Raw genomic sequence first — 23,429 nt, 5'->3', positions numbered from 1 at the left:
ACAGGAGATCCTTCTAGATATTTATACAGAATATAATGAATCTTGATATTTTACGTAATAAATTAACACAAACTAGGGTCATAAGCATAAGAGTCTTATTCTTTATTTCAACTGTAACTGCCAGACAACACTGAACAACAACAGTTATTTCACTCAAGCCAACCTATTTCTCCATTCCTCTCTCCTCACTGCCAATATCTGCTTGGGGAAAAAAAAAAATAAATCAAAGCAAACCCTGTCTTCTAAGCAGCGTCCAAACTACTCTGTGGGCAAATACAGCTACATTGAGCCAACTGCTTTGTACTATCGTCTCTGAGCCAAAATGACATTAACACTGAAAAACTGGGCATGATCCCCCTTCCAGTTAAACATCAGCAACTTCCTGGGAATCACGACAATATCTAATGCACAGTTTAGAATTTTCCCAAAATAAAAATACTCCAAAAAATCATTCTGCATCTACTTACTCATTGTTAGAATGGTTGAAGGTGATGAATGTACATAATTATGAATCCATTATATCAAAAACTATTGTGCAAGTAGGTACATCCTAGGTGTTTTACTCAGGTTGAAAAACAAACAAGCAGGTTTTCTGTTGGGATTCCAAAATTTTGTTTAATAGGAACAAATCCTATATAAAAAAGTAAAGGCAAAGGGGCTGGCAACAAAAACTCTTCTATTTTTTTTTTCTATTTAAGATTGAAAACCAGCCTGTTATGTTGTATTGTGATTGAAGCCATTAAAATGACATTCCAACAAGATGAGTCACCTTATATTACCAGAAAGAAAACACACACAATATATACAGGAAGAGGAAATAAACCTATTCCTACCATTCTAGAAAACAGTGTGACAGGAACTGACCTTCTTCTAAAAGGGAAAAAAAAATCCGCTAACTTTTCATGGATAAAAGGTCTCATTTCCTTCTATAACATTTGTGTTTTTCAAAATACTATCAGCAGGTGCACCAGATTTCAAAAACCTCTTGTCCTTCATCACATATAATTGTGCTGCATATTATATTAAGAAATACAAGCAGAGGAATGTAAGTGATGGGAGTTCAATTAAAAACAGCATAATATCTGTTGCATAGAAAATGATTCTGCAACTGAAATCAGGTTCTAATGAAAGTAAAAAGGAATACATTTTCACATATTTTTAATTACATAGAACTTCCTCAAACATGATTTTTAATAATATATTCCATTAGGTTAACATCATATTTAAAGAAAGTGCATTTTCTGATTTCATTTTAAGTCTGATTTTGAGCAATTATTGTGTCATTGTTCTGCAGTAGAAAGGTTGAATTCATTTACTGTGTGGTTATGCTAGTTATGATTGATGTCGCTTCTCCAAATGATAAACCAATCACCCCAATGATGTAATGTCATTTTAAGAGTGCTATAATCACATTTCTCTCAAACTGGGAGCTCTGATGAGTTCTAACAAAGATTTATTGTAGATTAAAGGCCTTCATAATATCAACAATAGATTGCTCATTTGATGGAAGATTTGATTAGGTAATTTTTTTAGGCAAATGAGTTTTCCAGATATATCAAGAATGGCTATTGTGAAGGGCACAGGGCAGTACATGTGGATGACTAACACCTCAGATCCAAGAAGACTCATCTTAAACTTGTCGAGGAGCTATCCTGTAATTGTAGAGGTTGAAGCTAGCATAAGTGTACAATCAGACAAACAAGAGGACACTTATTATATAATGTAATCAGTATGAGACTTGCGGAAATATTGCATCTTCAGCACGTACTTTGGAGACTGTGATAGAAACATTTAAAGAAGAACCTAAAAAGTACTAGCAAATATTTATAAATGATCAAAGATTATCTGGAATCTAAGCCTTAAATCTAAATATCTTCAGATCTTCCTTTTTAACCCAATCCCAAATTAAAAAAAAAAAAATAATTATTTACTCTCTCCCAGATGTCTCCCTCTATGTTGCTAAGTTTCCACAGGAACTAAAATAGATTTTTCTTTTTAAAAGATTTTTAAAAAATAATAAATAAATAAATCAAAGCATAGTCTACCTCTCCACATCATGTAGATGGTAAAAGCTACTCCGAAAATCTTTCAAGAATAAGGATGAGCCATAAAAAAAGGCGAGCTTTTACAATTTAAGGTATATGTCACTATCTGTAGTATTTTCATATAAATTCTCTAAAGGAAACATTGTGAGAACTACAGAAAAAAAAATTGAGATCGCTAGAAAATGCTTATTAGTTTGCAGAGGATGTATTAAGTCCAGAATAGCTCATGCTAGAGAATACTCTCAGCGGTGATCAAATAATTACGTGTCTGCCGTTAAAAAAAAAAAAAGCTATTTCTATATTATATGACTATTTATTATGGAAGGAAATGGAATATTTGGGAGAAAAAATGGTAAAATGCAGAATGAACAAATCAGCCATTTATAAACAAATCAAAGCATATTTGAGCATGCCAAAAAGGTTCACTGGGTCAGTCCACAGTAACAAGTTTGAAATACAAAGCTTTTAAGGATATAAAAAACCAATGACTATTATTTAAAATGAAACATAAGGAGCTCTTCCATCAAACTTTCAGAAGTTGTTTTACTGCAACTTCCTTCATTTGGCTTCGTAAGAAAAGCCAGGCTGGCTCACTCAATCTCCAACGGTGGCTATAAATACCAAGTACCCTCCAACTCTCTTTTTTTGGTTCACGTTCCCTGACCTTGATTTTCTTCTACTTAGCAACCCTCATTGCATCTCTCTCATTTACTTCTCTCATTCCCTTTTAAGCCCTCGTAACTGCTTGATCCACCACATCCTTTAGACACTGTTCTCTCTTTTGTTCTTTATTCCTTTCTTCAGCTGTCAACATTCACCTGTTCGTGAGCTCCGAGACGAAGCATGCACGCCCCCAGCAACTCACTAACCGGGGAAACAGAGCTGCTTTTTCCATGAGTATCACTTTACGTTTCTCTGCTCTGAATTTGTTCTGCCACTTTATTGCCCCACTACTTGGTCTCACAAGGTCCTTTTGTGATTCTTTGCGGTATGATCTTGCCCTTAGCACCCTGCCATCAGCTACCTTTCTTACGCCACAGCTCACCATCTTCTCCAGGTATCTTCATGTCCCATGAAAATTCACCGGGGAGCTCCAGCTTCTGCTTACTGTCTTTCAAATAACTGCTTACCGTGCAGGCACCTTCCCTCTTACCCTACGTTGGTTTAGTTTCCTTAAAAGCACTTAGTGACAGATTTTGCTGGGACCCTTTTGAAAATACAAAGGCCCTTCATCAATGAGACCACCCTTATTCAGAAATGGCTGACCCCTTCAAAGAACTCTTAAATGTTTCTAAGGCAGGATTACCCTTCGCAGAAGCTATACTGACTCGTGAAAGATGGATCGTATCTGCTTTTCCCTCCTCGCATTTCTATGGTTTCTACTGAGCTGCCTATTACAGATTTTGAGGTCTGTGGCTCTCTGGACCCTCTGGAACCTCTTAAAAAACCCCTCAAAACTGGTATCATATTTTCCACCCTCAAACCTCAAGTACCATGGATGCATGCTCAATCTCTGAGTTACTATTTCTTTGTGTAATTATATTTTAACATATCTGAATGGATCACAGGGTTAAAGGATAATTCAGGATGGAAGGAACCCCAGGAGGTCCCTAGTCCAGCCTTCTGCCAAGCAAGGGCAGCTCTGAGGTCAGACCAAGCAGCTCAGGATTTTAACCAACCTGTTCTGGAAACCCTCCCAGGACAGAGACTGCACCGGCTCTCTGGGCAACCTGTTCCAATCCAACGCTTGGGGAAAAAGTTTTACCTTATCTCCACTCTGAATCTCATGTTTCAGCTTCTGCTCATTGTCTCATCCTCCCACCACGTACCCACCACCAGCCACTGTTTAAAGGGCACCATTCAAGTGTACCGTACGCACCCACAGAGGCCAGAAGTTCCACACCACATACTATCTCCATACTGTTCACGTCTGTATGGTTACAGGAAAGAGCGACCTCGAGCAGATCAGAAACCGCATATAAGATATAAACTTACGGTGTTTAGTTAAACAGATAGGAACTGCAGAACAGATGTTCAAAAAAAAAAAGGCAAAAACCAAGGAGCTATAATAGCCTTCTTTTGTTTTGTCTGTATTTCTAAAAATGGATTGCATCTTTATTCTGCAATTTTTGGCTGTCAAAATGAAAAGTCAGCATCTGTTAATAAAAAAAAAAAAAGAAAAGAAAGAAAACTCTATTACAGATTATATGACCGATAGTAGAGCTACAAATGTTTTAAAACAGTGGCCTGAAAGACAAGGATTAATTTGCTGAAAAATAGCAGTATGTTAGTTAAATGTGACATTGGGAGTATAGAATCAGACAGATTCTGAAACAAGAACAGACAGAGGCAACATGCATTTTTAGACAGAGAACCTCATCACCTACACGCGATACTGGACTAGCATACGCAGAACAAAGACCCATCGGGTGTGCACCTCTCTTTTACAAGATGCATCGAGGAGCAGGAAATGTACTGTAAAAAATAAATCCCGCTGATGACAAGAATTCAATATTTTTTTACACTACTTACAACACTTCTAAAATGAAAAAGCTTTCTATAGTAAAATGAAGGAAAAAACATATATGATGTATGGTGTTTCCAAAAAAGTTTCTGTGAAATAAAGCAGTAAGATTTTTGTTTGCTCATTTCCATAGATGCTTTCAATTTTGTGGTGATGTAAGATCACATTTGCCAAAAAAAAGAAAACAAAACAAAACAAAAAAGCAGCATAAAACCAGCACAAACATGTCACAAACAAACTCCATATGTTCGCAATTTTCTTACCACTGCTGGAAGCCTGCTGTGGCCCTGAACACGCTCTTAGCAGATATGAATTAGGAGAGAACTCCTCATCGGGATTGGTGTCCATGATTTGATGGGACGTATTGCTGTCTAGCAATGGCATCTGGCAGCTAACTGGTGGAGGATTATGAGAACTGGGCAGCTGAGCAGATGGGAGAAGGCTAGACGAGGATGTAGGTGGAATGGGACGACCTGTGAAAGAGGACACAGGGATCAAAGATCAGCAATGAATGTAATGAAAAACCCCAAACAGCCAAGTAATTGCACGGTAACTGTCCGTCGTTACACACGGTTACTGCTGCGCAGAGCCACAGACTCCCTCCGCTGGTACGAACGCGTCCCTTTGTATCATACCCAAGGCATTGTGAGCGGCTACGCTGTGAACTCGTTCCAAAAACCTCTCCACAGCATCAGCCTGTGACTCGTGAGGTGAGCAGACACGGGGTGAATGAGAGCAGCTGCCCACCGCTGCGCGGGCACCGGCACACGCGGCAGCCAAATGCTGAAAGGCCCCGAGCTGCAGTCTCAGACGCTGCAAAATGCCAGTGCGTCAGCTAGGTATGTTACCAGGAGAACTGTCACAGAAAGTGTTTGGCTAAATAAGACCAATGACAAAGGGCACTGTAATGAGTTGATTCCTGGAATTGCAACACATCTCTGTAATCATCTCTTGAAACAACGGCGGCGTTCTGTGTGGTGGGTTTGTTTGGTTGGTTGGTTGTGGGGTTTTTGTTTTGTTTGGGTTTGTTTTTTGGTTTTTCTTTTTTACACCAAGGCAATTGCTGCAGTCCAGGGACCTATGAGAGGCATGGACCAAGACCCACATGAAGGCTACCTCCAAGCTAAGGTTCTTCCCATATTGTTGTACATCTTTCCAAAACCCACCGATGGATGCGAGGGGAAGCACAGGGGACAGCAGGACTGAAAGGGGATTAGTCCATCTGTAGAGACAGGCTAAGCTGGAACATGGGCTGGAATCTCTCAGCTTTCCTGTCCTTTCTCTCTCATTTCTTTCTGCCCTGTAGGGACAGAATTTCCTGCCTGGCTCACCTGACAGATTAATTTCAGCTCCCAGTCTTTAATGTGTACGATACCCCTCAGCCCACTCTAACAACGTATTTTTGGTCAACTAAACTAGTGGTATCAAGTCAACAAAACACCCCATTCATATTTATTAATTCTTTGCTTTTGTGAACTTTCCTCTCATAACTTTATATCACTCCATTCCACCAAATGCACACAGATGAAGACAGGTTTTGGGGCTGGGGGTTTTTTTGCATTGCCTATTAGAATATGACCAGTTGTAGGGATGAGAGGAAGAAGAGAAACATGCGTTCTGATCTCTGCAAGTTTATCTAGTGCATTGGAGAAATTGTTCATAAATAATTTATACCCAGGAAAATACGACCTCTGCGATACTGCCGAAGTCTGTGAGGCAGAGAGAGATCTGCTGCATGCTAGCTACAAATGTTAAACCACAGCAAAACCACACAGAGATGGTGCATCCTTATTTCCATCATTCTTAAAGAAACCGTAGCAGAGCAAATACACACTGGCTTTCTCACTAGTTACATCTTCATTTCTGGAGTCAAGAATGCCTCACTTTATATGAGTAACACTAAGGTTTATACCATCAGGCAATCTTCTAGAGTCACACATCAAATTGCAAAGGAAGAATAAAAAAAGAAAAACAAGAAAATGAAAAAAAAATCCAGCCATCACATATAAATTACATCTGGGGAGCAGCAATCAACCAAAGGTACCCATAAATATTTAAAAAACCCCCACCTTTCACTGCAGTAAATAGAACCAGCAAATAGCAAGAACTACTGTCTTACCTTCAAAAAGTTTGAAATAAAATACCTGGAGATAGGCAAGTGACTATTATGCTTATTTTTTATTATATTTTTAGCCCTGGATGAATCGATAAGACTAAATGACCAAGTTATCATATGACAGAAATGGGTTTAAGCTACTTCACAGTAACCCCCATCTACCATCTTTTATGCTAGAGAAAATTCAATATGCATTGAATATTTTCATTGTGGACTTGCATTTACGAGGAAATAATTCTAATATTGATGGCAGGGATAATCACTGTTATTATTAATGATTATGCTATTCTTATGAAATACTACAGTGAATATCCTAAACATTCAAGGGCACTGATTGTGCAAACCCAGTTTCTAATTATTTCCTTGCAACGTGTTGGAAACAAGCAGAGAGGCTGAGGTTTGACACACCTCAGACAGGGATGCGACACCGTGCCCATTGTCTGCGTTTCATTTTCACATATTCTGGCTCTGCTTCAACATTATGAAGTTAAAAGAAGCAGCTTTATAAATCAAAAAAAAATCTACACATACTGTATTGTACGGAAATATATTATCGTATTATAAAAACGTTGGATGTGTGAGGTGATGAGAAGAAGGGGAAAAGATTTTGCCTTCTGTGTAAACTACATATAGTATTTCAGAGAAATTTAGGTATGTTTTTGCAGAATACATTGAGAGAAATAAAAACCCCAAGAATTATTTTGCCAGGAAAGCTAATCACATTGTTACCTTCATGAAATAATACAGCCCGAATCCCTGAAGACAAGGTAAAATGCCTAATTACTACAGCTCTGTAGCTTGGAGGAAAACAGAAGGTATCAAGTTGTTAAAACGTTGCGTTGTTTTGGTGGGAAGGCGGCTCCTGAGGAAGATTCGTCCATAAGCACGTTAATTGAAAAAACATAGATGCCGGAGCCACAGAACCTATTGCCAATCTGTCCCGTGGTTAGATTTCCTAATAAGCTGCCAAATTGGATTAAATCTTTTCTTGTGCTTGGGGCATCCATGATCTTTCTGTCTGGTTGATTTTTGGCATCCACTAAACTCCCACTACAGCCTTTCCCTCTACAGGAGTGGGGCTCTAGTAGAGCTTCCTCTCCCTGTCGGGCTCTCCGCCCCCGAACCACACCGGAATATCTTAAGATACCCAACCTTTTCGAAAATCTGGTGGGAAGTGAGTTGAAAAATTACTGAAGAGGAACAGAGACAGACACTTTTTAGCTGTGCTGCCTTAGGAAATGAATCAAAAGGATAACTATCTGCAGTACCAGAGATGAGAGCGTGGTTGTGAAATTACCAGAGAGAACTGAACGTATGCAGTCAGGCTACAAAGACCATGATAAATGCAATTTATTTGTTACTATATACTCTTAAGTTAGAAATAATGGTTTCAATTCATACTGTTGAATACTAATACCTTGGTCAAATAAGTTCCATGTTATTGTACCATTTAAAATTACAGAGTAAGTTTTACACGTTTTGTAAACCTGAGCTTCTTGCCAGACCCATTCACGTGTCTGCAGATACCTTAACAGCCGTATTTTGAATCCCCCCCCCTCCTGAAATGATTCTAAATTTGCATCGCTTCACAACCGGACTTGCAATATCCTACAATATCATAAAACATACAGTGATATGTGGTAACTTCAATATTCTATTACCCTGCTGTTTCAAAAGTTAAATCCATACTGTAAACAGGAGTTCGTACAATTTGCATCTACTCTTTGTATATTAGTGATATAGCTTCTATGAATAAGATTTATATCTAGTTGTGTATTGACAGAAACCCTATGTAACAGATACTTACTTCTATTGACAGCAATAATGTAATCGTGTAACATACTCAAAGAAACATCAACCAGATACAAATGCAAGAAAGGGAAACCGAAGTCTGAAAGCTGATATATTACAATTTCAATAGTAAAAGTTAATATTAGTTCTTCTTCAAATATCTGTTCACATGCACGTTCATACCGCATATACTTATTCATGGCAAAGACTCATACAGAAACTGAATACAGTATTTGTAAGGCATTTTTCAAGAAAAGCAAGCAGACAAGAACAAAAAACCCTTTTCCTTCCCTCCCCCCATTACGTTCCGCTGTCATTTATCTTACGTTACTACTTAGTGTTAAGGAAAAAACTTGATAACTCTCTTTCTGGAGCGCATTCTGATTTGGGATAGCTTTGGGCTTCCATGCCACACGGTACCTCATTCTGTAAGGGCCTTTTATACGCTCTTATCACTTATATTCCCTTTATCCTCTAAGATTATATAGCAGACAGCATAGACTTATTATTTCTTTTTTTTATTTACCAGAGCCACATCTTTCTTCATCAGCCCAGGAACTTTTATGAAACCATTCCTCAATTACTACTACACTTTCAGTCCCTAAGGCTTAAAATCTGCTTTAGAATCAACATTCAAAAATCGGGCCACGCTTGTAGCAGGCAATGGTGCCCAGTGCAACACCACCTTCAGGAAGACATCCACAAAAGATGAGTATGCAGATCAGGCATAGGTGTGAGGAATTCCTTTATTCTCCTTGCTAAGGATGCTTCACAGCGAGGCAGGGGATGAACAGTGCACAAGCGTACCGGTGTGAACCTGCCATGTGTGGTCGGTGTAACGCAGCAACAAGGAGGCAGAAGACTGTCTTAAGACCAGACACTTGTAAGACAGCTGAGAAGAGTTCTGTTCATCTCAATCACAAAAAACCGTTTAGGAAAGAGATACTCTGGTTGCTGTTAGCCTAAAAGACCAAAACCCATCACCAGGAGAAAAAAAAAAAAAAAAAGGCAAAAATAAAATAAAAAAAAAAGCAAAGAGGACTGTCTGCAATCACTCCTAGCATTAATATACATAAATAAGAGACACAATCAAAGAAGAGAAGCAAGCTGCTTATCAGTTACTGAAGGATTTCCGAGATGCACTTTCCATACTCCCCCTTCTTCCTGCTCCTGCAAAGGACATACAGAGTTTTGTGGATGAATAAAGGCCATTTGTGTGTGAAACCCTGGCCTCTATATTCCACCACGGTGCATGACATGAAGCAGGGAACAAACGTGACAGAACCCCCAGAATTTAAGAATTTTGTCACATGAGCAGTCACTGTATAAATCTGCATTAGAAAAATACATCTTGAAGAGCTGTTAAGTAACCTTTCAGCTAACTCTAATATACTATAGTATTACTACCTAACAACGACACATAAGAAACATAATTGTGTCTATATTTATATAAATAGTTATATATTTAAATATATTTACCCACACATATTTAGAGAGATATACATAATATAAAAAAAAAAAAAAGCATTATTTTAAGAGGTCTATAGGATCAATCCAGACTCCTTAAACAGCCATTTTGCCATTAACTTTGTCAGGGGGCAAGATCACAACCTGCATGTTGCCATCCCACACTCCTAAGTTTTTATATTGAAATGGATAACTTATGTCATTAGAAAATATTTGAATTCCAGGGGTGGTAAATACAGATCTCAAAGCTTATCGTACCTGCAATGGAATTCTCAAGATTTTCCCATCGGGAGAATGTCACCTCTAAGGTTAGCACGTGTGGCAAAAATCTGTGTAGATTGTTCGACCGCGTGTATTTTCAGCATGTCACACTGAGAATTTCACATACCTAAACAGCATATCTTCAGTGATACATTACATTTATGAAGGCATCTTCCTATGTGTAGAGGTTTTTATAAGCAAAATCAAGTTTCAATAGCTTTAAACAGCTGGTAATCTTCATAATCAAGAGGTTATGATTAACTATTTTGTACTTCTCTAAGTTAGACTACCTGCTATTCATGCAGAAAATAAACATAAATGTAATAACTACAGTTAGTCTCATATACTACTATCAATAAACTTACTACTTAGGTCTGTTCTACAGCTCTGGTCATAAGGACCGGGACTCAGATAGAAAAAGATACACAAGCCAAAAACTCACTGTGCATTCCTTGACACCTTAGATTGCAGAAAGAAGGGAAACTTTAAAATAAATGTTGGGGTTTTTTTAAACAACTGTTTAGAAGATGTTGTAGCATTCAAGTATTAATGCAGGAAGCTAGGGAAGTAAAAAGTGAAAGGAGATGGGTTGTTTCTCCATAACTGATGCCATCAGAACAGAAACTGTAAATCACTTAATTGGTAATTAAGATTTTGACATTTACTGATTGAAGCTGATGTTCATGTTACACTAATACAAAGTATAGAACCCTATATAAAGTAATCCCATAAAATTATCTAGTGACGTAAATGATGGCCAGTACCATCAACAGCAGTTGCTGTGTTGCTCATATTTACTGAAATCACAGACGAAAGGCCATCGAGCAATGGCACTGGCTGGACGTTAACTAGAGAGGAGAAAAGAGAAGGATCAGATCTCCTCCTCCTCTGCTCCCTTACTTCAGGAAAGAGCTGGAAAGCGAACGGAATCAATACAAGGCACACAGGCAGGACCCCGCTTTCAGGGGTAACGCACGCCACCCCCCTCCTCCAGCACACGCCACGTGCTCGCTCCCTTCCCAAGTCAGCCTAACTGCAGCACCTACATTGTCAATGTTAAGTTCACTTTAAAGAGTGAGAAACAGTGCTAAATGTGTCAGGAAACAACTAGATAACATAAGATGCATGCTTTTGCAGTGCAAAGCACTATAAATTAAGCAGGCAGCTGATGAAGGTGAAACTTTCCTGCGGTAGAGCACGTTCAGCAGACTCTCCTGTTCCTCCCCAGAATAATTGCTTTCTGCAAGAAAAAACCACCGTCCTTCAAATGCGCATGCAGAGCGCGTCTTGCCAATGGGCTGGGCACTCTCAAGCAGAATCATATTTAATAAATTAAATATATATTGTCATAACTGGCATAAGGAATATAAATATTTTGTATTTGATGGAATTACTACAGTTAACTGACAACAGGAAAAATCACCCGTTTTCTGTACAGTAACAGCATCTATCATTTTTGTAGCTAAAATGCCATTTGCTCTTCAGCGCACCGGAGGCCAGCGTGGAGCCCCAGCAGGCAAACCTTTTCTCGGGGTGAAAGCCATTTCCCCCCAGAGCTAAGCGGCCTGTGCTGCCAGCTCTCAGGAGAAAGACAACACGCACCACCCAATAGTTACCTCATCTCGCGAGGAGCAAGGCTAATTTATCGGGAAAGCAGACCCGGTTAACCCTTTCCTCATCAGACTGCATTGCAAGTTGACAAAAGCCCAAAATTAAGTACACAAGAGGGAAAGAAATGTGACAATTTGTGATCATTTTCTTCTGCACCAGGTTGCTTTCTGTTGCCTAAACTCCTGTTGTGTTTTTCCTCTAAGGCAAACAAGCTTCAAAACAGAAAAAAAAAAAAAAAGATATAAATCAGGATGATTTATTTGGACAATAGAGTTATCAGTGAAGAAAGGTACTTCAGTGCCTCTGAAGGTCCTATCTCTCGGAAAGCAACAAACGAACAAAACCAGCCAAGGTAAGAGAAGTGCTTTCGCAGAGTCCATTTCACAAGAGGCAAAGGAGAAAATAAGGTCTTCCTAAAAGCATGGGGCTGATATTCCTGCACAGACCTGTTTATTGATGGTTTTAGGTATTTCTCTGCCTCAAATTCCATCCCTGGAAGTGTTCCAGACCAGGCTGGATGAGGCTTTGGGCAACCTGGGCTAGTGGAGGGTGTCCCTGCCCGTGGCAGGGGGGTTGGAACTAGATGGGCTTTGAGGTCCCTTCCAACCCAAACCCTTCTATGATTCTATGAAATAAAAAGGATAGCCAGGGCAACTAAGGATGAAGTTGATCCCATCTTATCATAGCAGAGAAAGACAGAAGGTGGCTTTGAAATAGTTAAAAGAGAATGCCAAAAAAGAGATCTAGATACCGTAAGTCATCATTTATGATTTACATAACAAGGAACTAGCAAAGACACATCAGTACTATGGGTGTGCATCTTTCCCACTTAGCAAAATAAACACCACCTTACGTGCCTTGCTTAGTTTTTTCAAAACTTCTGTTATGCAAAAAAGCATAAAATCAGAACAACAGCATGAACAGAGTGAAGATAATAAATTAAAAAAAGTAGCCATGGTATAGGCAAGAAGATGCCCCAAAAGGCAATTTCTATCAAAGTTTAAGAACAATTTGTATCTTTTGGCAGTAGCTCCTCTGAGAGCAGACCTGCAGAGGCCTGCACTCGGTGCAGAGAGCCCGGACACGCTGCTTTCACCAGCACTTTGCAGATTCTGCTCTGCCAAGTAAGCAAGGGTGGAACCATTTGTGGAGCGAGGTGGCCATGCCTACAACTGCGCCTTTGCAGACCGTGTGTGTGACAGGGTGGCTGCTGCCTGCTCTGCTCCCTGGGGCTGCCTGGAGCCACATTCCTTCAGAAGGACTTCACTTGGGCCCCTGAAGCCCTGAGACCTTTCTTCTTTTAGCTTTTTTTGGTGGGTTTTCCATTTCAAGGCGGCTGAAATGTTGACAGGATCGTGTTGCAGCTCCCCGGAGCAGCAGGAGCCAAGCGGCAGCGCTGCTGAGGGACAGCTCCATTGCGTCACCGACACCTGTACGCCTGTTGTGTTCAGGGTGATGAAAGCATTTATGTTGGCGAGATCTCCAAAGATAACACTGGAGTCAAACTTAGCGCAAGCAACATCCACTCCCTCCCCTGTCAAGCAGGCAATGGAACGAACTCTTCTCTCAACCACACCCGGGTTTTGATGTGAAACATCAAAAAGCAAAATCAACTCTAAGGGCACCAAAGCCCTCCGGAAAAGAGCACTGAAGAAATTAACACACACCTGCCAAAATCTCCACCTCCTTTATGATGAAACACAGAAACATAGGATGATCTGATGCAGCACAAAATACGGTTTTGAAAGATTCTTAAATTCACACTGTACCAGCAAAATAGTCCATTTCTTTAGAAAACATCATCCTAGAAATCATGATCCTACCTGTGTAGGCATAGTATTTTAATAGTCTAGAAGTTAAAATGTTGTTTAAGTAAAATTATCCTAAACCTCAAAGCTATTTCTTCTTAGGAACATGTTATTAATTTATATTTACATTTCCAGGCAGTCCTGTGGGGGGTGGGGTGGGTGTGTGTTAGGGATAACTCAAGAAAATCCCAAACAAGACCAAAAAATCCTAGATTCTTTGTGACAGTAATGCATAAAGTCTCATTGGTTTAGCATTGTTGCAGTTCTAGTTAAATGTTGCTGGCAAGACCTTGTTTATAAGGTACTATACGTGATCGAAAAAAAAAAAAAAAGAAAAAAATGGCAACCAGTTACCAAAAAAAGAAAAAATTCTAATGTTAAAATATAGTCATATTTGATATGTTCCTCCTCCCTGTCCTCTGAAGTAGAACCATTTACCGCACATCCAGGAATACAGTTTGAGAACTGCAGATAATAGAAAAGGGACGAATGAAGAAGAACCAGCAAGTCCTGGTCTCTTTTTTTTTATTACAGATGCATTCTACAAGCTTGTTCAAGCTTTGGTATCTCCCTTAAACCTCTGTATGCGGTTAATATTTCCTGAGTACTGTGCATGTGTAACTCCTGACTATGAAAATCACTGTACCAGTGCAAGATACTATCATTACTAAAATCTATGCAGAAGAATAAGACTAACTTGGAAATCAATCACTTCTGACTTTCAGTGTTAAATTAATTTTCCTAAGCAATCCATCTACAAAATATATCCGTTTTACGGAATTTGGATATTAAAAAGAAGTAGACAGTCATGACTTAAAAATTATCTAAACCAATTCAGTATGTAAAGAAATAATTTGCTGCTGTCAAAAGCTAATGTCACTTAATTCTTGTCTTGTTAAATCATCTGATGCCCCTTTCTTTTTTAGTTAAACAAAGATAAATAATAAAAACAATTTACAGCTAGAAGATGTTAGGGTTTTGCAGCTGTTCAATGTCTTTTGGGCAGATTAGATTCTGTAATGAGAAGTTATAAGCCTCATTTTATAAAAGCTGTTGCTGTCTTGGGAAAAACATCAGTGAATAAGATTAGAAAACTCTTTTCCTTCATGAACCTATTACACTAGCAAGCTGATTACTTGGCATATGTTTGATACCTTCATAGCTGGAAAACAGTAATTTGTTTCAGTGATTTTTTCCCATCACTCATAAAGTCAAAATGTCTTCCCTAATCTTACCGTACCTCTGCGTTAGCCAGTAAAATGAGAGCAAGAAGCAGCAGACAAATCCGCATCAACATAACTCATATGAACTTGCATTAACTTTACTTCCCTAAAAAAAGGTTCTACTGAACTATAACTAACATTAAGTTATAACAACTGATCCACTGCCTATTCCTCGGGGGACAAAAATAACATTCTAAGATTAGGAATGTATTTAGAAGAAACTTATTGGAAGATCCACAACCATCATACGTGAGTGAATTTCCACCTTGACAGTAACTTCGTAACACGTGCAGCTTTTAAAAATTGGGAAGAAAGAAAATTTCCTATTTATCAATCGTATCAGCTCATATAGAGCTAAGCATTCATGCCAGGGAATTCCACTAACGAAAGGGTTGTAATTAGGCCCCAGGTAGGTAATTACCAGGCACCCTATGAAATCTGCCTCCTTACATAAATCTGCAAGTACTCGATTTGATCTTTATTCTAGTGACACAGAGAGTTCAGACTATGCTCTGCGGAAAACTTGTTTCTGCTATTCAAACGCCTCCTGTTTACCTTCACCTTATTTTACTGAAATTCTAAATACTGTTACACAACTGCTCACGCCATCTCCACTACATATCCTCCTGAATGATGTTGGCTTTATTTCTGTTAGAGAAATTTACTTCCAGGAACGTCACAATGATTAGTGATTCAGGTGCCTGGAGTCACTAATAGGTGAGAAAAACAACACTATCTTGAACAAACATGAGAAAACTCCGACCTGTAATTATTTAACAAAATCTGTGAAAGCCATACAAAGATAGTACTAACTGGTGGGAGCTGGATAATGATTACGGAGTTTGTGTTAACTCTTTGCAACCTGCTGAAAAAGCAGCTCCAAGTTCCGATGAACAAACGTGAAACGAACACGCGGCTCCGCGTGATCAGTGTTCTGTAAATGGCTAAACAGTTCCAACAACGTGCTGAAAATCTGCTCTGCGCTACAGCGCGCTGCCAGTGCTACACTCTGGCTCATTCTGCCAGGTGATCAAAGCCTGCCTGCCTTAGTTACACCTACAGTTTGAATACAGCGTTCCTCTCGGCTTTCCAAACGTGTGTGGAACGCGCTGCTGAATTAGTGCTAAGCATCTGCTGCGATACGCTCCAGAGAGGTGTGCTCTCGGCGCTGGGAGGTACTAAGGTGCAGTAAGAAAAGTCTGAAAAGTACGATGGGAATTAAAGCTCCATTCCTCTTGATACGGACACTTACATTTACATGATATGATCTGGGTATTTACATTTTCCTTGCTTCACCTGGTTTCTTCTCTCAAGATGCAATCTTGCATTTCTTACACAATCCCTACTGACATTAGAAGAAGTTTGGGATGTACAAGGAAACTAATGGCTTGACTTTTCTGTCATGTATGTCACGGGTGGGATTTTCCAAAGCGCTTAACTTCCCTGTGTCTTACCGCATCTTCAGGCGGCTAAAAATCTTTTTTTCTGAAGCATTTAACGGGTGCTACAAATGTTTAAGACTGCTCTGATATTTTACACTGAACATTTGTGTGCCCTGACAAGAAGTTTTCGGGCCCTGGAACAGATCCTGCCTCAAGAATGAGCATTCCACCATCTAATAGCAAACCACAGCAAAATCTCAGCTCCATATAAGTCAATATAAATTGTATTTCTGCCCTCGGCACAGCCAGGATTTCCCCCTGGAGACCTAAAAAGCTTCTGCAGAGAGAGCAGCTCCCCCAACAGCAGTCCTTCCCCGACTGGAATGCCAGGCTGCTGCGGGTCATTCCGTTCAGGATGCTCCACTGCGCTCAGGTCTAGAAATAAAGCTGGGAGCTAAACTGCACTTCAGAATCAAAGCGGGGAGTGAAATACCATCACTCCACAGAGGCAGGACTATTTAGCCCTTTAAAACCTCCCTGATGGCTTCTGGTAGAGCTGACTATTCCCTGAAGACGACATGGAATACAGAAAGTATCCAAATACAGGACTACGGACAAAACTAGCAAAACACTTGCAAAGGAGCGATTCAAGTGCAGATAAAATTTTGTTCATTCCAAGTAATGAAAAAGGTTTGAAATATTTCTGCGTTTGTAAAGTTGATTTCCAGTTCAGAGTTCAAATAAAGAAATAAATTATGGAAGAGAGGACAATACCATTTACTGTTTGTGCACCACACCTTAAATGAACACCGGAATCATCTTCTACAGAAGCTGAAAAATGTTGATTTCTTGAGTGAGGCTTATGTCAAATTTCACTTTATGTGAAAACATTTAGCCAAAATAAAGCCTGAGTGGCAGATTGCAACACAACAGCTATCAGACCATTAACTATTTTAGCATTGCTGGATATCACCATAATTAATGGCGCTCTGGGAGAACAGTACAGGAAATTAGGATGATAAAATTTCCTTTTAATGAAAAGAAATCGCAGACATGAAAGACTACTATATGGAACAGGGAGCTTCACTCGGCAGTACTAAGAAAACCTGTAAGCTGATTGAAAGGCATTTGCCAGCACAAAATTAGATATGTTTAAAAGGTAGGAAATCTTTTCATTATAGCTACAGTTAAATTTGCGAGAATGAAGGAATAACGATACATGTTCTTCCCCTAACCACAAACGGGCTCTGTTCCACACCTTTCAGTAAAGCAAAAGCCCCACTGAAAAAATCAAACAGGCTACAGAATAGCTCGATTGTGCTGTTCTGTATTTCAGCGTAAACTGTATCTTTAAAATAATGACGGTTTCTCTCATCTTTTCGATCTTAAAGCACTTTATAACTACAGCTCAGAAATACATGGACAGAGAGGAATTAAAGCAACTGAAGCTGAAATACGCTACTTAGGAATCCAAAGTTTGTTTACACCATTAGAAGGCACTCAAATATATATCCGCATAAATGACAAGGTCCCAGCAGCAAATTAACAGGAACAATTTTCCCGTCTCAGGAGCTGTCAAGATGGGCTCTGTTAGCCAATTTATCTTACTCTAGCACATCTCTGGTGCTTGTCAATCAATATGTGAAACATTTGGTGCTGATTGCCATTTTTCTATCCACTTCCTTTTGCCTCTCGTACCAGGCAATTTACGGCAAGTCAATCAAGGTTGAAGCAGACCTTGTTTAAATAAAACACTGTTGAGTTCTTTTCACACCAACAATTTCAAAAACAGAATGAGCTGTAGCTTTTCACATTTACATTTATACTACTTTTTCTGTTTTTCCCAAATGCCATGCTCAAGCTATAAGTCATAACTAAACTCAGCCGAAGGCTTATGGAGAAAACAGTCAGGGAAGATGAACTGAATATGACTGTATATGCTCTCACTGGTAAAAATTCAGTCTATCAATGGAGACAGAGCACATTAAAAAGTATTTAAGTAATCTGGGATTATTTCTTTTTCACCCATGCTTGAAGTTAGGTCTCCACACACTAAAAGCAACTTCTATCTTGTCTGAACTTCTTAACTCAGGATATTTACTTCAAATATTCATTTACACTGCAATTTTAAGGTAAGAAGGAGATCACCTGCTGTATTTATAATTGCATGTCACAAAGAGAAGTATGAAGAAAATCAATGCTCCCAACTAAAAACTCGGTCCTATGTTAAACACACCGACAGCTTCCCCCTCACGTCCAGACGAAACGATGCCACAGCAATCCTGGGGCACGTCCCATCCCCCTTCGGTGCTACCTTGGCATCACCTGTGCGCAGTGAGGTAGACAAATACTGCAGAAACAACTTCTTTTGCAATACATAATATTGCCCAATGTACAACTGAAACAACAGACACTTATAGTACATAACGCTTAGCAAATAAATTTGTAAAACTTTGACTTGTTTCTGCACAGTGAGACTTGGTTTCATAAACAATACCTACGTAATATTTCTACTGTGCACAACGCTATTTCAGTTTTTAGGTTCACCATGGATTGCAAGATTAATGACGTGATCATTCACAACAATGGAGCTTAAAACTACTGTCTTCTGAGTTAGAACAGCAATTAAATACCTGAAGCACGCATTTATGTGCTACAACTATACGGGCTGACAACAATTTATTCAGTTTAATCCTGTTTTTATTAGATCCACATACACTAAATCCAATGACGTACAACAGCAAGAAAAGCAAATGCAAGTCAGATCAACCTCTAAGATCCCACAAGTAATAATCTCATAAGAGTAACAGAGGACATATTCCTTTAATAACAGACAAAGAAAGTGGCTATGTTACTGTTCTATTCATAAGGTTATCCATTCCTCCCCTCTAATTTTAAAGGATGCAAAAGCGTCATTCTCCCCCCCAGCTCAATAGTGTATACCTATGCTAGCATATATATAATATATATTATATAATATGTATTTTATATATTTTATTTTCTAGTGCATATATATATGACAGAAAATAAATCACTGTGTATATGGCAGGAAATGAATGGCTTTTGAAAGAGAAAAAATTATCAGTCAAGAATTGACAGCTATCATAAAAGTATAAAAAGAGCTTAGATTATTCAAAAGGATGCCTGGTGTAAGACTCTCAAATTTGCCTGTAGTTTACACCTGGTAAAACTTCACGACAGGAACATCCCTACTCATCTGCTAGTACTTTAATATGAGACCTAATATCTTCTCAATCTATAGCACATATGATAAAATACATAGAACACCTATAACGGAGTCAAAGCCTGACTGAAAAATGAAGCAAGCATATTATAAGGCGTATACAATCACCAGTCCTATCCTGTGCGGTATTTAAAAGTCCTTACATTACGCCAACATAGTGCATGATACAACTCAAATAGGTTGTATTTCACTACCTTTTGGATAAAGGATGCACTAGTTTAATTATGAGAGAATACATTTTAGAACATGAGTCTCATAAGAAGCAGAAACCCCTTGCTGTTTACCCTCACCGGGGGGTTACTGTAGTAACCCGTCTGAGGCAGTCCCCAGGTTAAGGATCTTCTTTTACGCTGCTGCAAGTAATAGGAAAAAAAAAATCCACGGCATATATGAGAGTTAGGTGTATACCACAGGTGTGGATATCATATAAACACATACAAATACATACGTAGACACACACAAGTATGTATGTATGCATATTAGGATATGTGGTGTCCTAACCCTAATCCTACCTAGAGTTGACCTTTGAGTTATTTCAGAAAAAAATTCCCATTACTCATGAGAAGGAAGACGTACATTTTACTTTATATTGATGTCCCTAAGAAAAAAACCCAAACCACAGAACACCCCCCTCAACCAAACAGCAAGCTAGAAATAAGAAAAAGTATTTCCTGCAAGGGAAAACCAGTTAGCCTGATTCATGCAAATATGATGTAAGTATATGCTTCAGTAACAACAGCCGGTAGCCCACAATAAAAATTATCGTAAAGGTAGTGTAACAGTTCCAGATTCCTAGTTTAAGCTTAACTAATGACAAAAGATAATGGGCGATTTTCTTTCTCTTCAGAAAGATGCCTCCTACACCAAAGCATGATGAATCACACAGTTATATAACATTTATTTTATCATTTTCAATGATAGGAGAACACTTCTGTATTAAGAAATTTTCCATTCATTCCACCTCACATATTTAAAACATTCCTGAAGAAAAAAAAAAAAAAAAAGGCCATTATAATCCTCAGAAATCTCTGGGCTTATTCAAATCTAAACTTCGCCGCTGGCCAAGGCACACATAGTATTTTTACAGTGCGCTCAGCTCTGCGGAAGTTACTCAGCGCTTGCTGGAACGCAGGTTTACAGCTGGGCTCTGTCAATTTATTGGAAAGGCATCTCCTCCAAAATAAAACCAACCACCACAAACAAAGCCCCTGCACTTGCTTGTGAACTGTTTCTCTTTGCTCATAGCAAAGATTGTCTTTTCACCACTAACATCTTTCCCAACAGTTATACCAATTTCTTGGTATGCACTTTCTGATTATGAATGTAAAAGGGAATGAAAATGTTTCTGCCACAGAAATAAGCAATAAATGACGGCTGAAGTTATTTGCTGGCCAAATGCCCTAAATAAGCAATTGGCTTAGGTCAAGACGGTTAGAAGAGTGTCTGCCCCTTTCTGCACACCCCCAGCTCCTCTGTCCCCCAATCTTCTCGGGCTTTCCATCCATTAGGGCCCCACAACGACCCAACACAACGCCTGATGGATATTAGGGGAAGGCAGATGAAGTCAGTAGGACAGAGAGGATCGATAGAGAGAAGCAGCGTACGCAGCCTGACACATCACCTGCCAGAGAGGTACAAAGGACGAGTTAGTTACAATTCTCTCTGAAAAGTCCATCGCGTATTTCACTATCCCTACCGCTAGCCAAAAGTCCAGGATTTCTATCTGTTCCTGTCCTCTTTCTCCCCCCCCAGTACCAGATTGTTTAAAACCTTAATTTTAACCTGAACCTGCAATTTTAGCTGCTAAGAGAATTGCACTTTCCTGTCTCTCTACAGCCCCAGGGACTAATTGAGAAGATTACCTGAAGGCTCGAGGTCTAAATGCTCAAGGAAGAGAAACCTGCTTAAAACGATTTCTACAAAGACGACTGACAGAAATAGGAACAACTATATCTCAATAGGAGATCTTTCTGTCACTGGCAGTTTTTCTATCACAAATGACGGTATGCTGTAGGTGATCATGTGCTGGGAAAACCAGTAATAACACAGTGAGTTTCAGGGATTTCTTTCCCTGCGGTCCAGAGAAATCTAATTGATAGATAAGGAGCTTGTTTTCACTACAAATCACAGAACTAAAAAGGAGTCTTGATATAAAAAAATATTATAATCTAAGCAAGGGTCAAGTTTCTTCTGTCTTTGCTAACTTGCCATGGTGAACAGCTGAAATTTGTTAAATATAAAAGGCTGAAATAGCGTTTCTCTCCAGCCATCCTGGAGATCGCGGTGAAGTAGTACTGAGCACTAAACGGAGTAGATATGTAAGAAAGAGTCAAAGACAATTTTAAAAGATGTCGTTTTACCTACACTTAATGAAATGAAAACTAGCAAATCTACACTCTTCCATCAGAAGTCATGACCCCATCAAAAACTGATGTACAAAACTGTTCCAAGCAAGGTCGGTTAATAGAAATAATACATCGCAATCCAGTCCATTTGGGGCTTTTGTTCTTAAACACTTCAGTAAATGGGCCTGTTTGTTAACTCCAACAGATAATTATGAAGTGCAATAAAAAATTCAAATTATGTTAATAGGCCAGAGAACAACGGCTGTTTCTGAAATCACTGGCAATTACTAGACATAATGGTTCTCAATTAAGCTGGAGGGTATTTTCAATCGTTCATAATTCACTATTTTAAAAGTGTCATAAAAATATATAAATGTGAGCTGTTAATAAAACTTTCAGACCAACAATGTAGCTGTTTGTCGCAGAAAGTAATATCTATTTTATTTTTATAGTGGTTTTTTTCTCTTGTGAATGATACGTGAAGATATTGTTAGTGAAAGGAAGGTAACTACATGGAATTTATATCTCATAGTGCTCCTAAACGCAAGAGGAGCTATATTCCTTTCTTAAGCAACTTCAGTTTCCCTTAGGAACAGTCAGCAATCATGCGTGTCTTTCCCAATTCTATTTTTAGATACTGCAGCTCACTATATAAACTTTAATGCATATGTGGATGTGAACCAGGGGACTTTGCTTCTCCAGTTTCAGATTTTTACTTCAGATAGTTTTCAGGGGAATAAAATGGACCAAAAAAAAAAAAAAAAAAAAGGAAAAGGAAAAATTAAAGCCTAAAGTAAGACCAAGAAATCCTAAGGATCATCTTTCAGTTATAAGCTTGATTGATGCACTGTAGATTTCCACCAAACCAAATAAAACAAACAACTTTAATAAATGAAGCCACTAAGGCAAGATCAATAGGCAATAATTACTATCCACACTCCCGCTAAAACTACCGCTGACTTACCCACCACACGTGCAACCTTGCATTAGGAAAATGGCACATTTCGCAATTGCTAAATTCTCATTATAACTTTGCTACATATGATTAATGATCAATTTTCTAAGGCATGCCTGAATGCCCTAAGTAGATATATTTAAACACACACACGTGAATGTGTGTTTTATTTATTTACTTCAAAATCAACCGCACCTTAAAAACTTTTTCTCTAATCCAGCTGCTTCAATCTTCCTCCTGCCAAGAAGCAAATTTTCTTTCATTTTTATTCAAATACATTTGCATACATATTCCTGAGAAAGAGGAGATCATTCAAGAATACTTCCTAACGGTAGACATTTATATTTTCGTATTCAAACAGCAACTCAGCGACCTGAGCACAACACTGTGCATCAGCGGAGGAAGACAGTCGTTCATCATCCAGACCTTAGGATCTGTTGAGACTCTTTATTGCTTTGACCTCATTAAAACGGTGCAAACCAGGAGCTAACATAAATCTGTCTCTCTAAATACTTTCCCCTTTAATTTTTTAATAGTTCCACACAAAGGGAAAGGTTAAAGCCAATTAAGAGAGATACAAATACCATTAATATTGCCCTGAAAAACTGTTAGTTATTGGGTTTGGTCATTTCACTTTAGAAACCCATTACTCCCATT

At 38.8% G+C, this 23,429-nt stretch overlaps 1 protein-coding gene across 14 annotated transcripts in view; it reads right to left on the bottom strand.

Moving 5' to 3' along the window:
* The window catches only part of TENM2 (teneurin transmembrane protein 2), a 683,800-nt gene that overhangs the window by 230,571 nt on the left and 429,800 nt on the right, over positions 1-23,429 (bottom strand). For all 14 annotated transcript variants that reach the window (XM_054842022.1, XM_054842024.1, XM_054842023.1 and 11 more), the window contains one exon: positions 4,833-5,042. In XM_054842022.1, the coding sequence (XP_054697997.1) occupies positions 4,833-5,042 (210 nt within the window). The remainder of the gene's footprint in view (positions 1-4,832; positions 5,043-23,429) is intronic.

Source organism: Grus americana, chromosome 14, assembly GCF_028858705.1.
Source record: "Grus americana isolate bGruAme1 chromosome 14, bGruAme1.mat, whole genome shotgun sequence".
Taxonomy (NCBI): Eukaryota; Metazoa; Chordata; class Aves; order Gruiformes; family Gruidae; genus Grus; species Grus americana.
The sequence above is the reverse complement of the archived record's forward strand: the minus strand, read 5'-3'. Positions and strand labels throughout refer to the sequence as shown.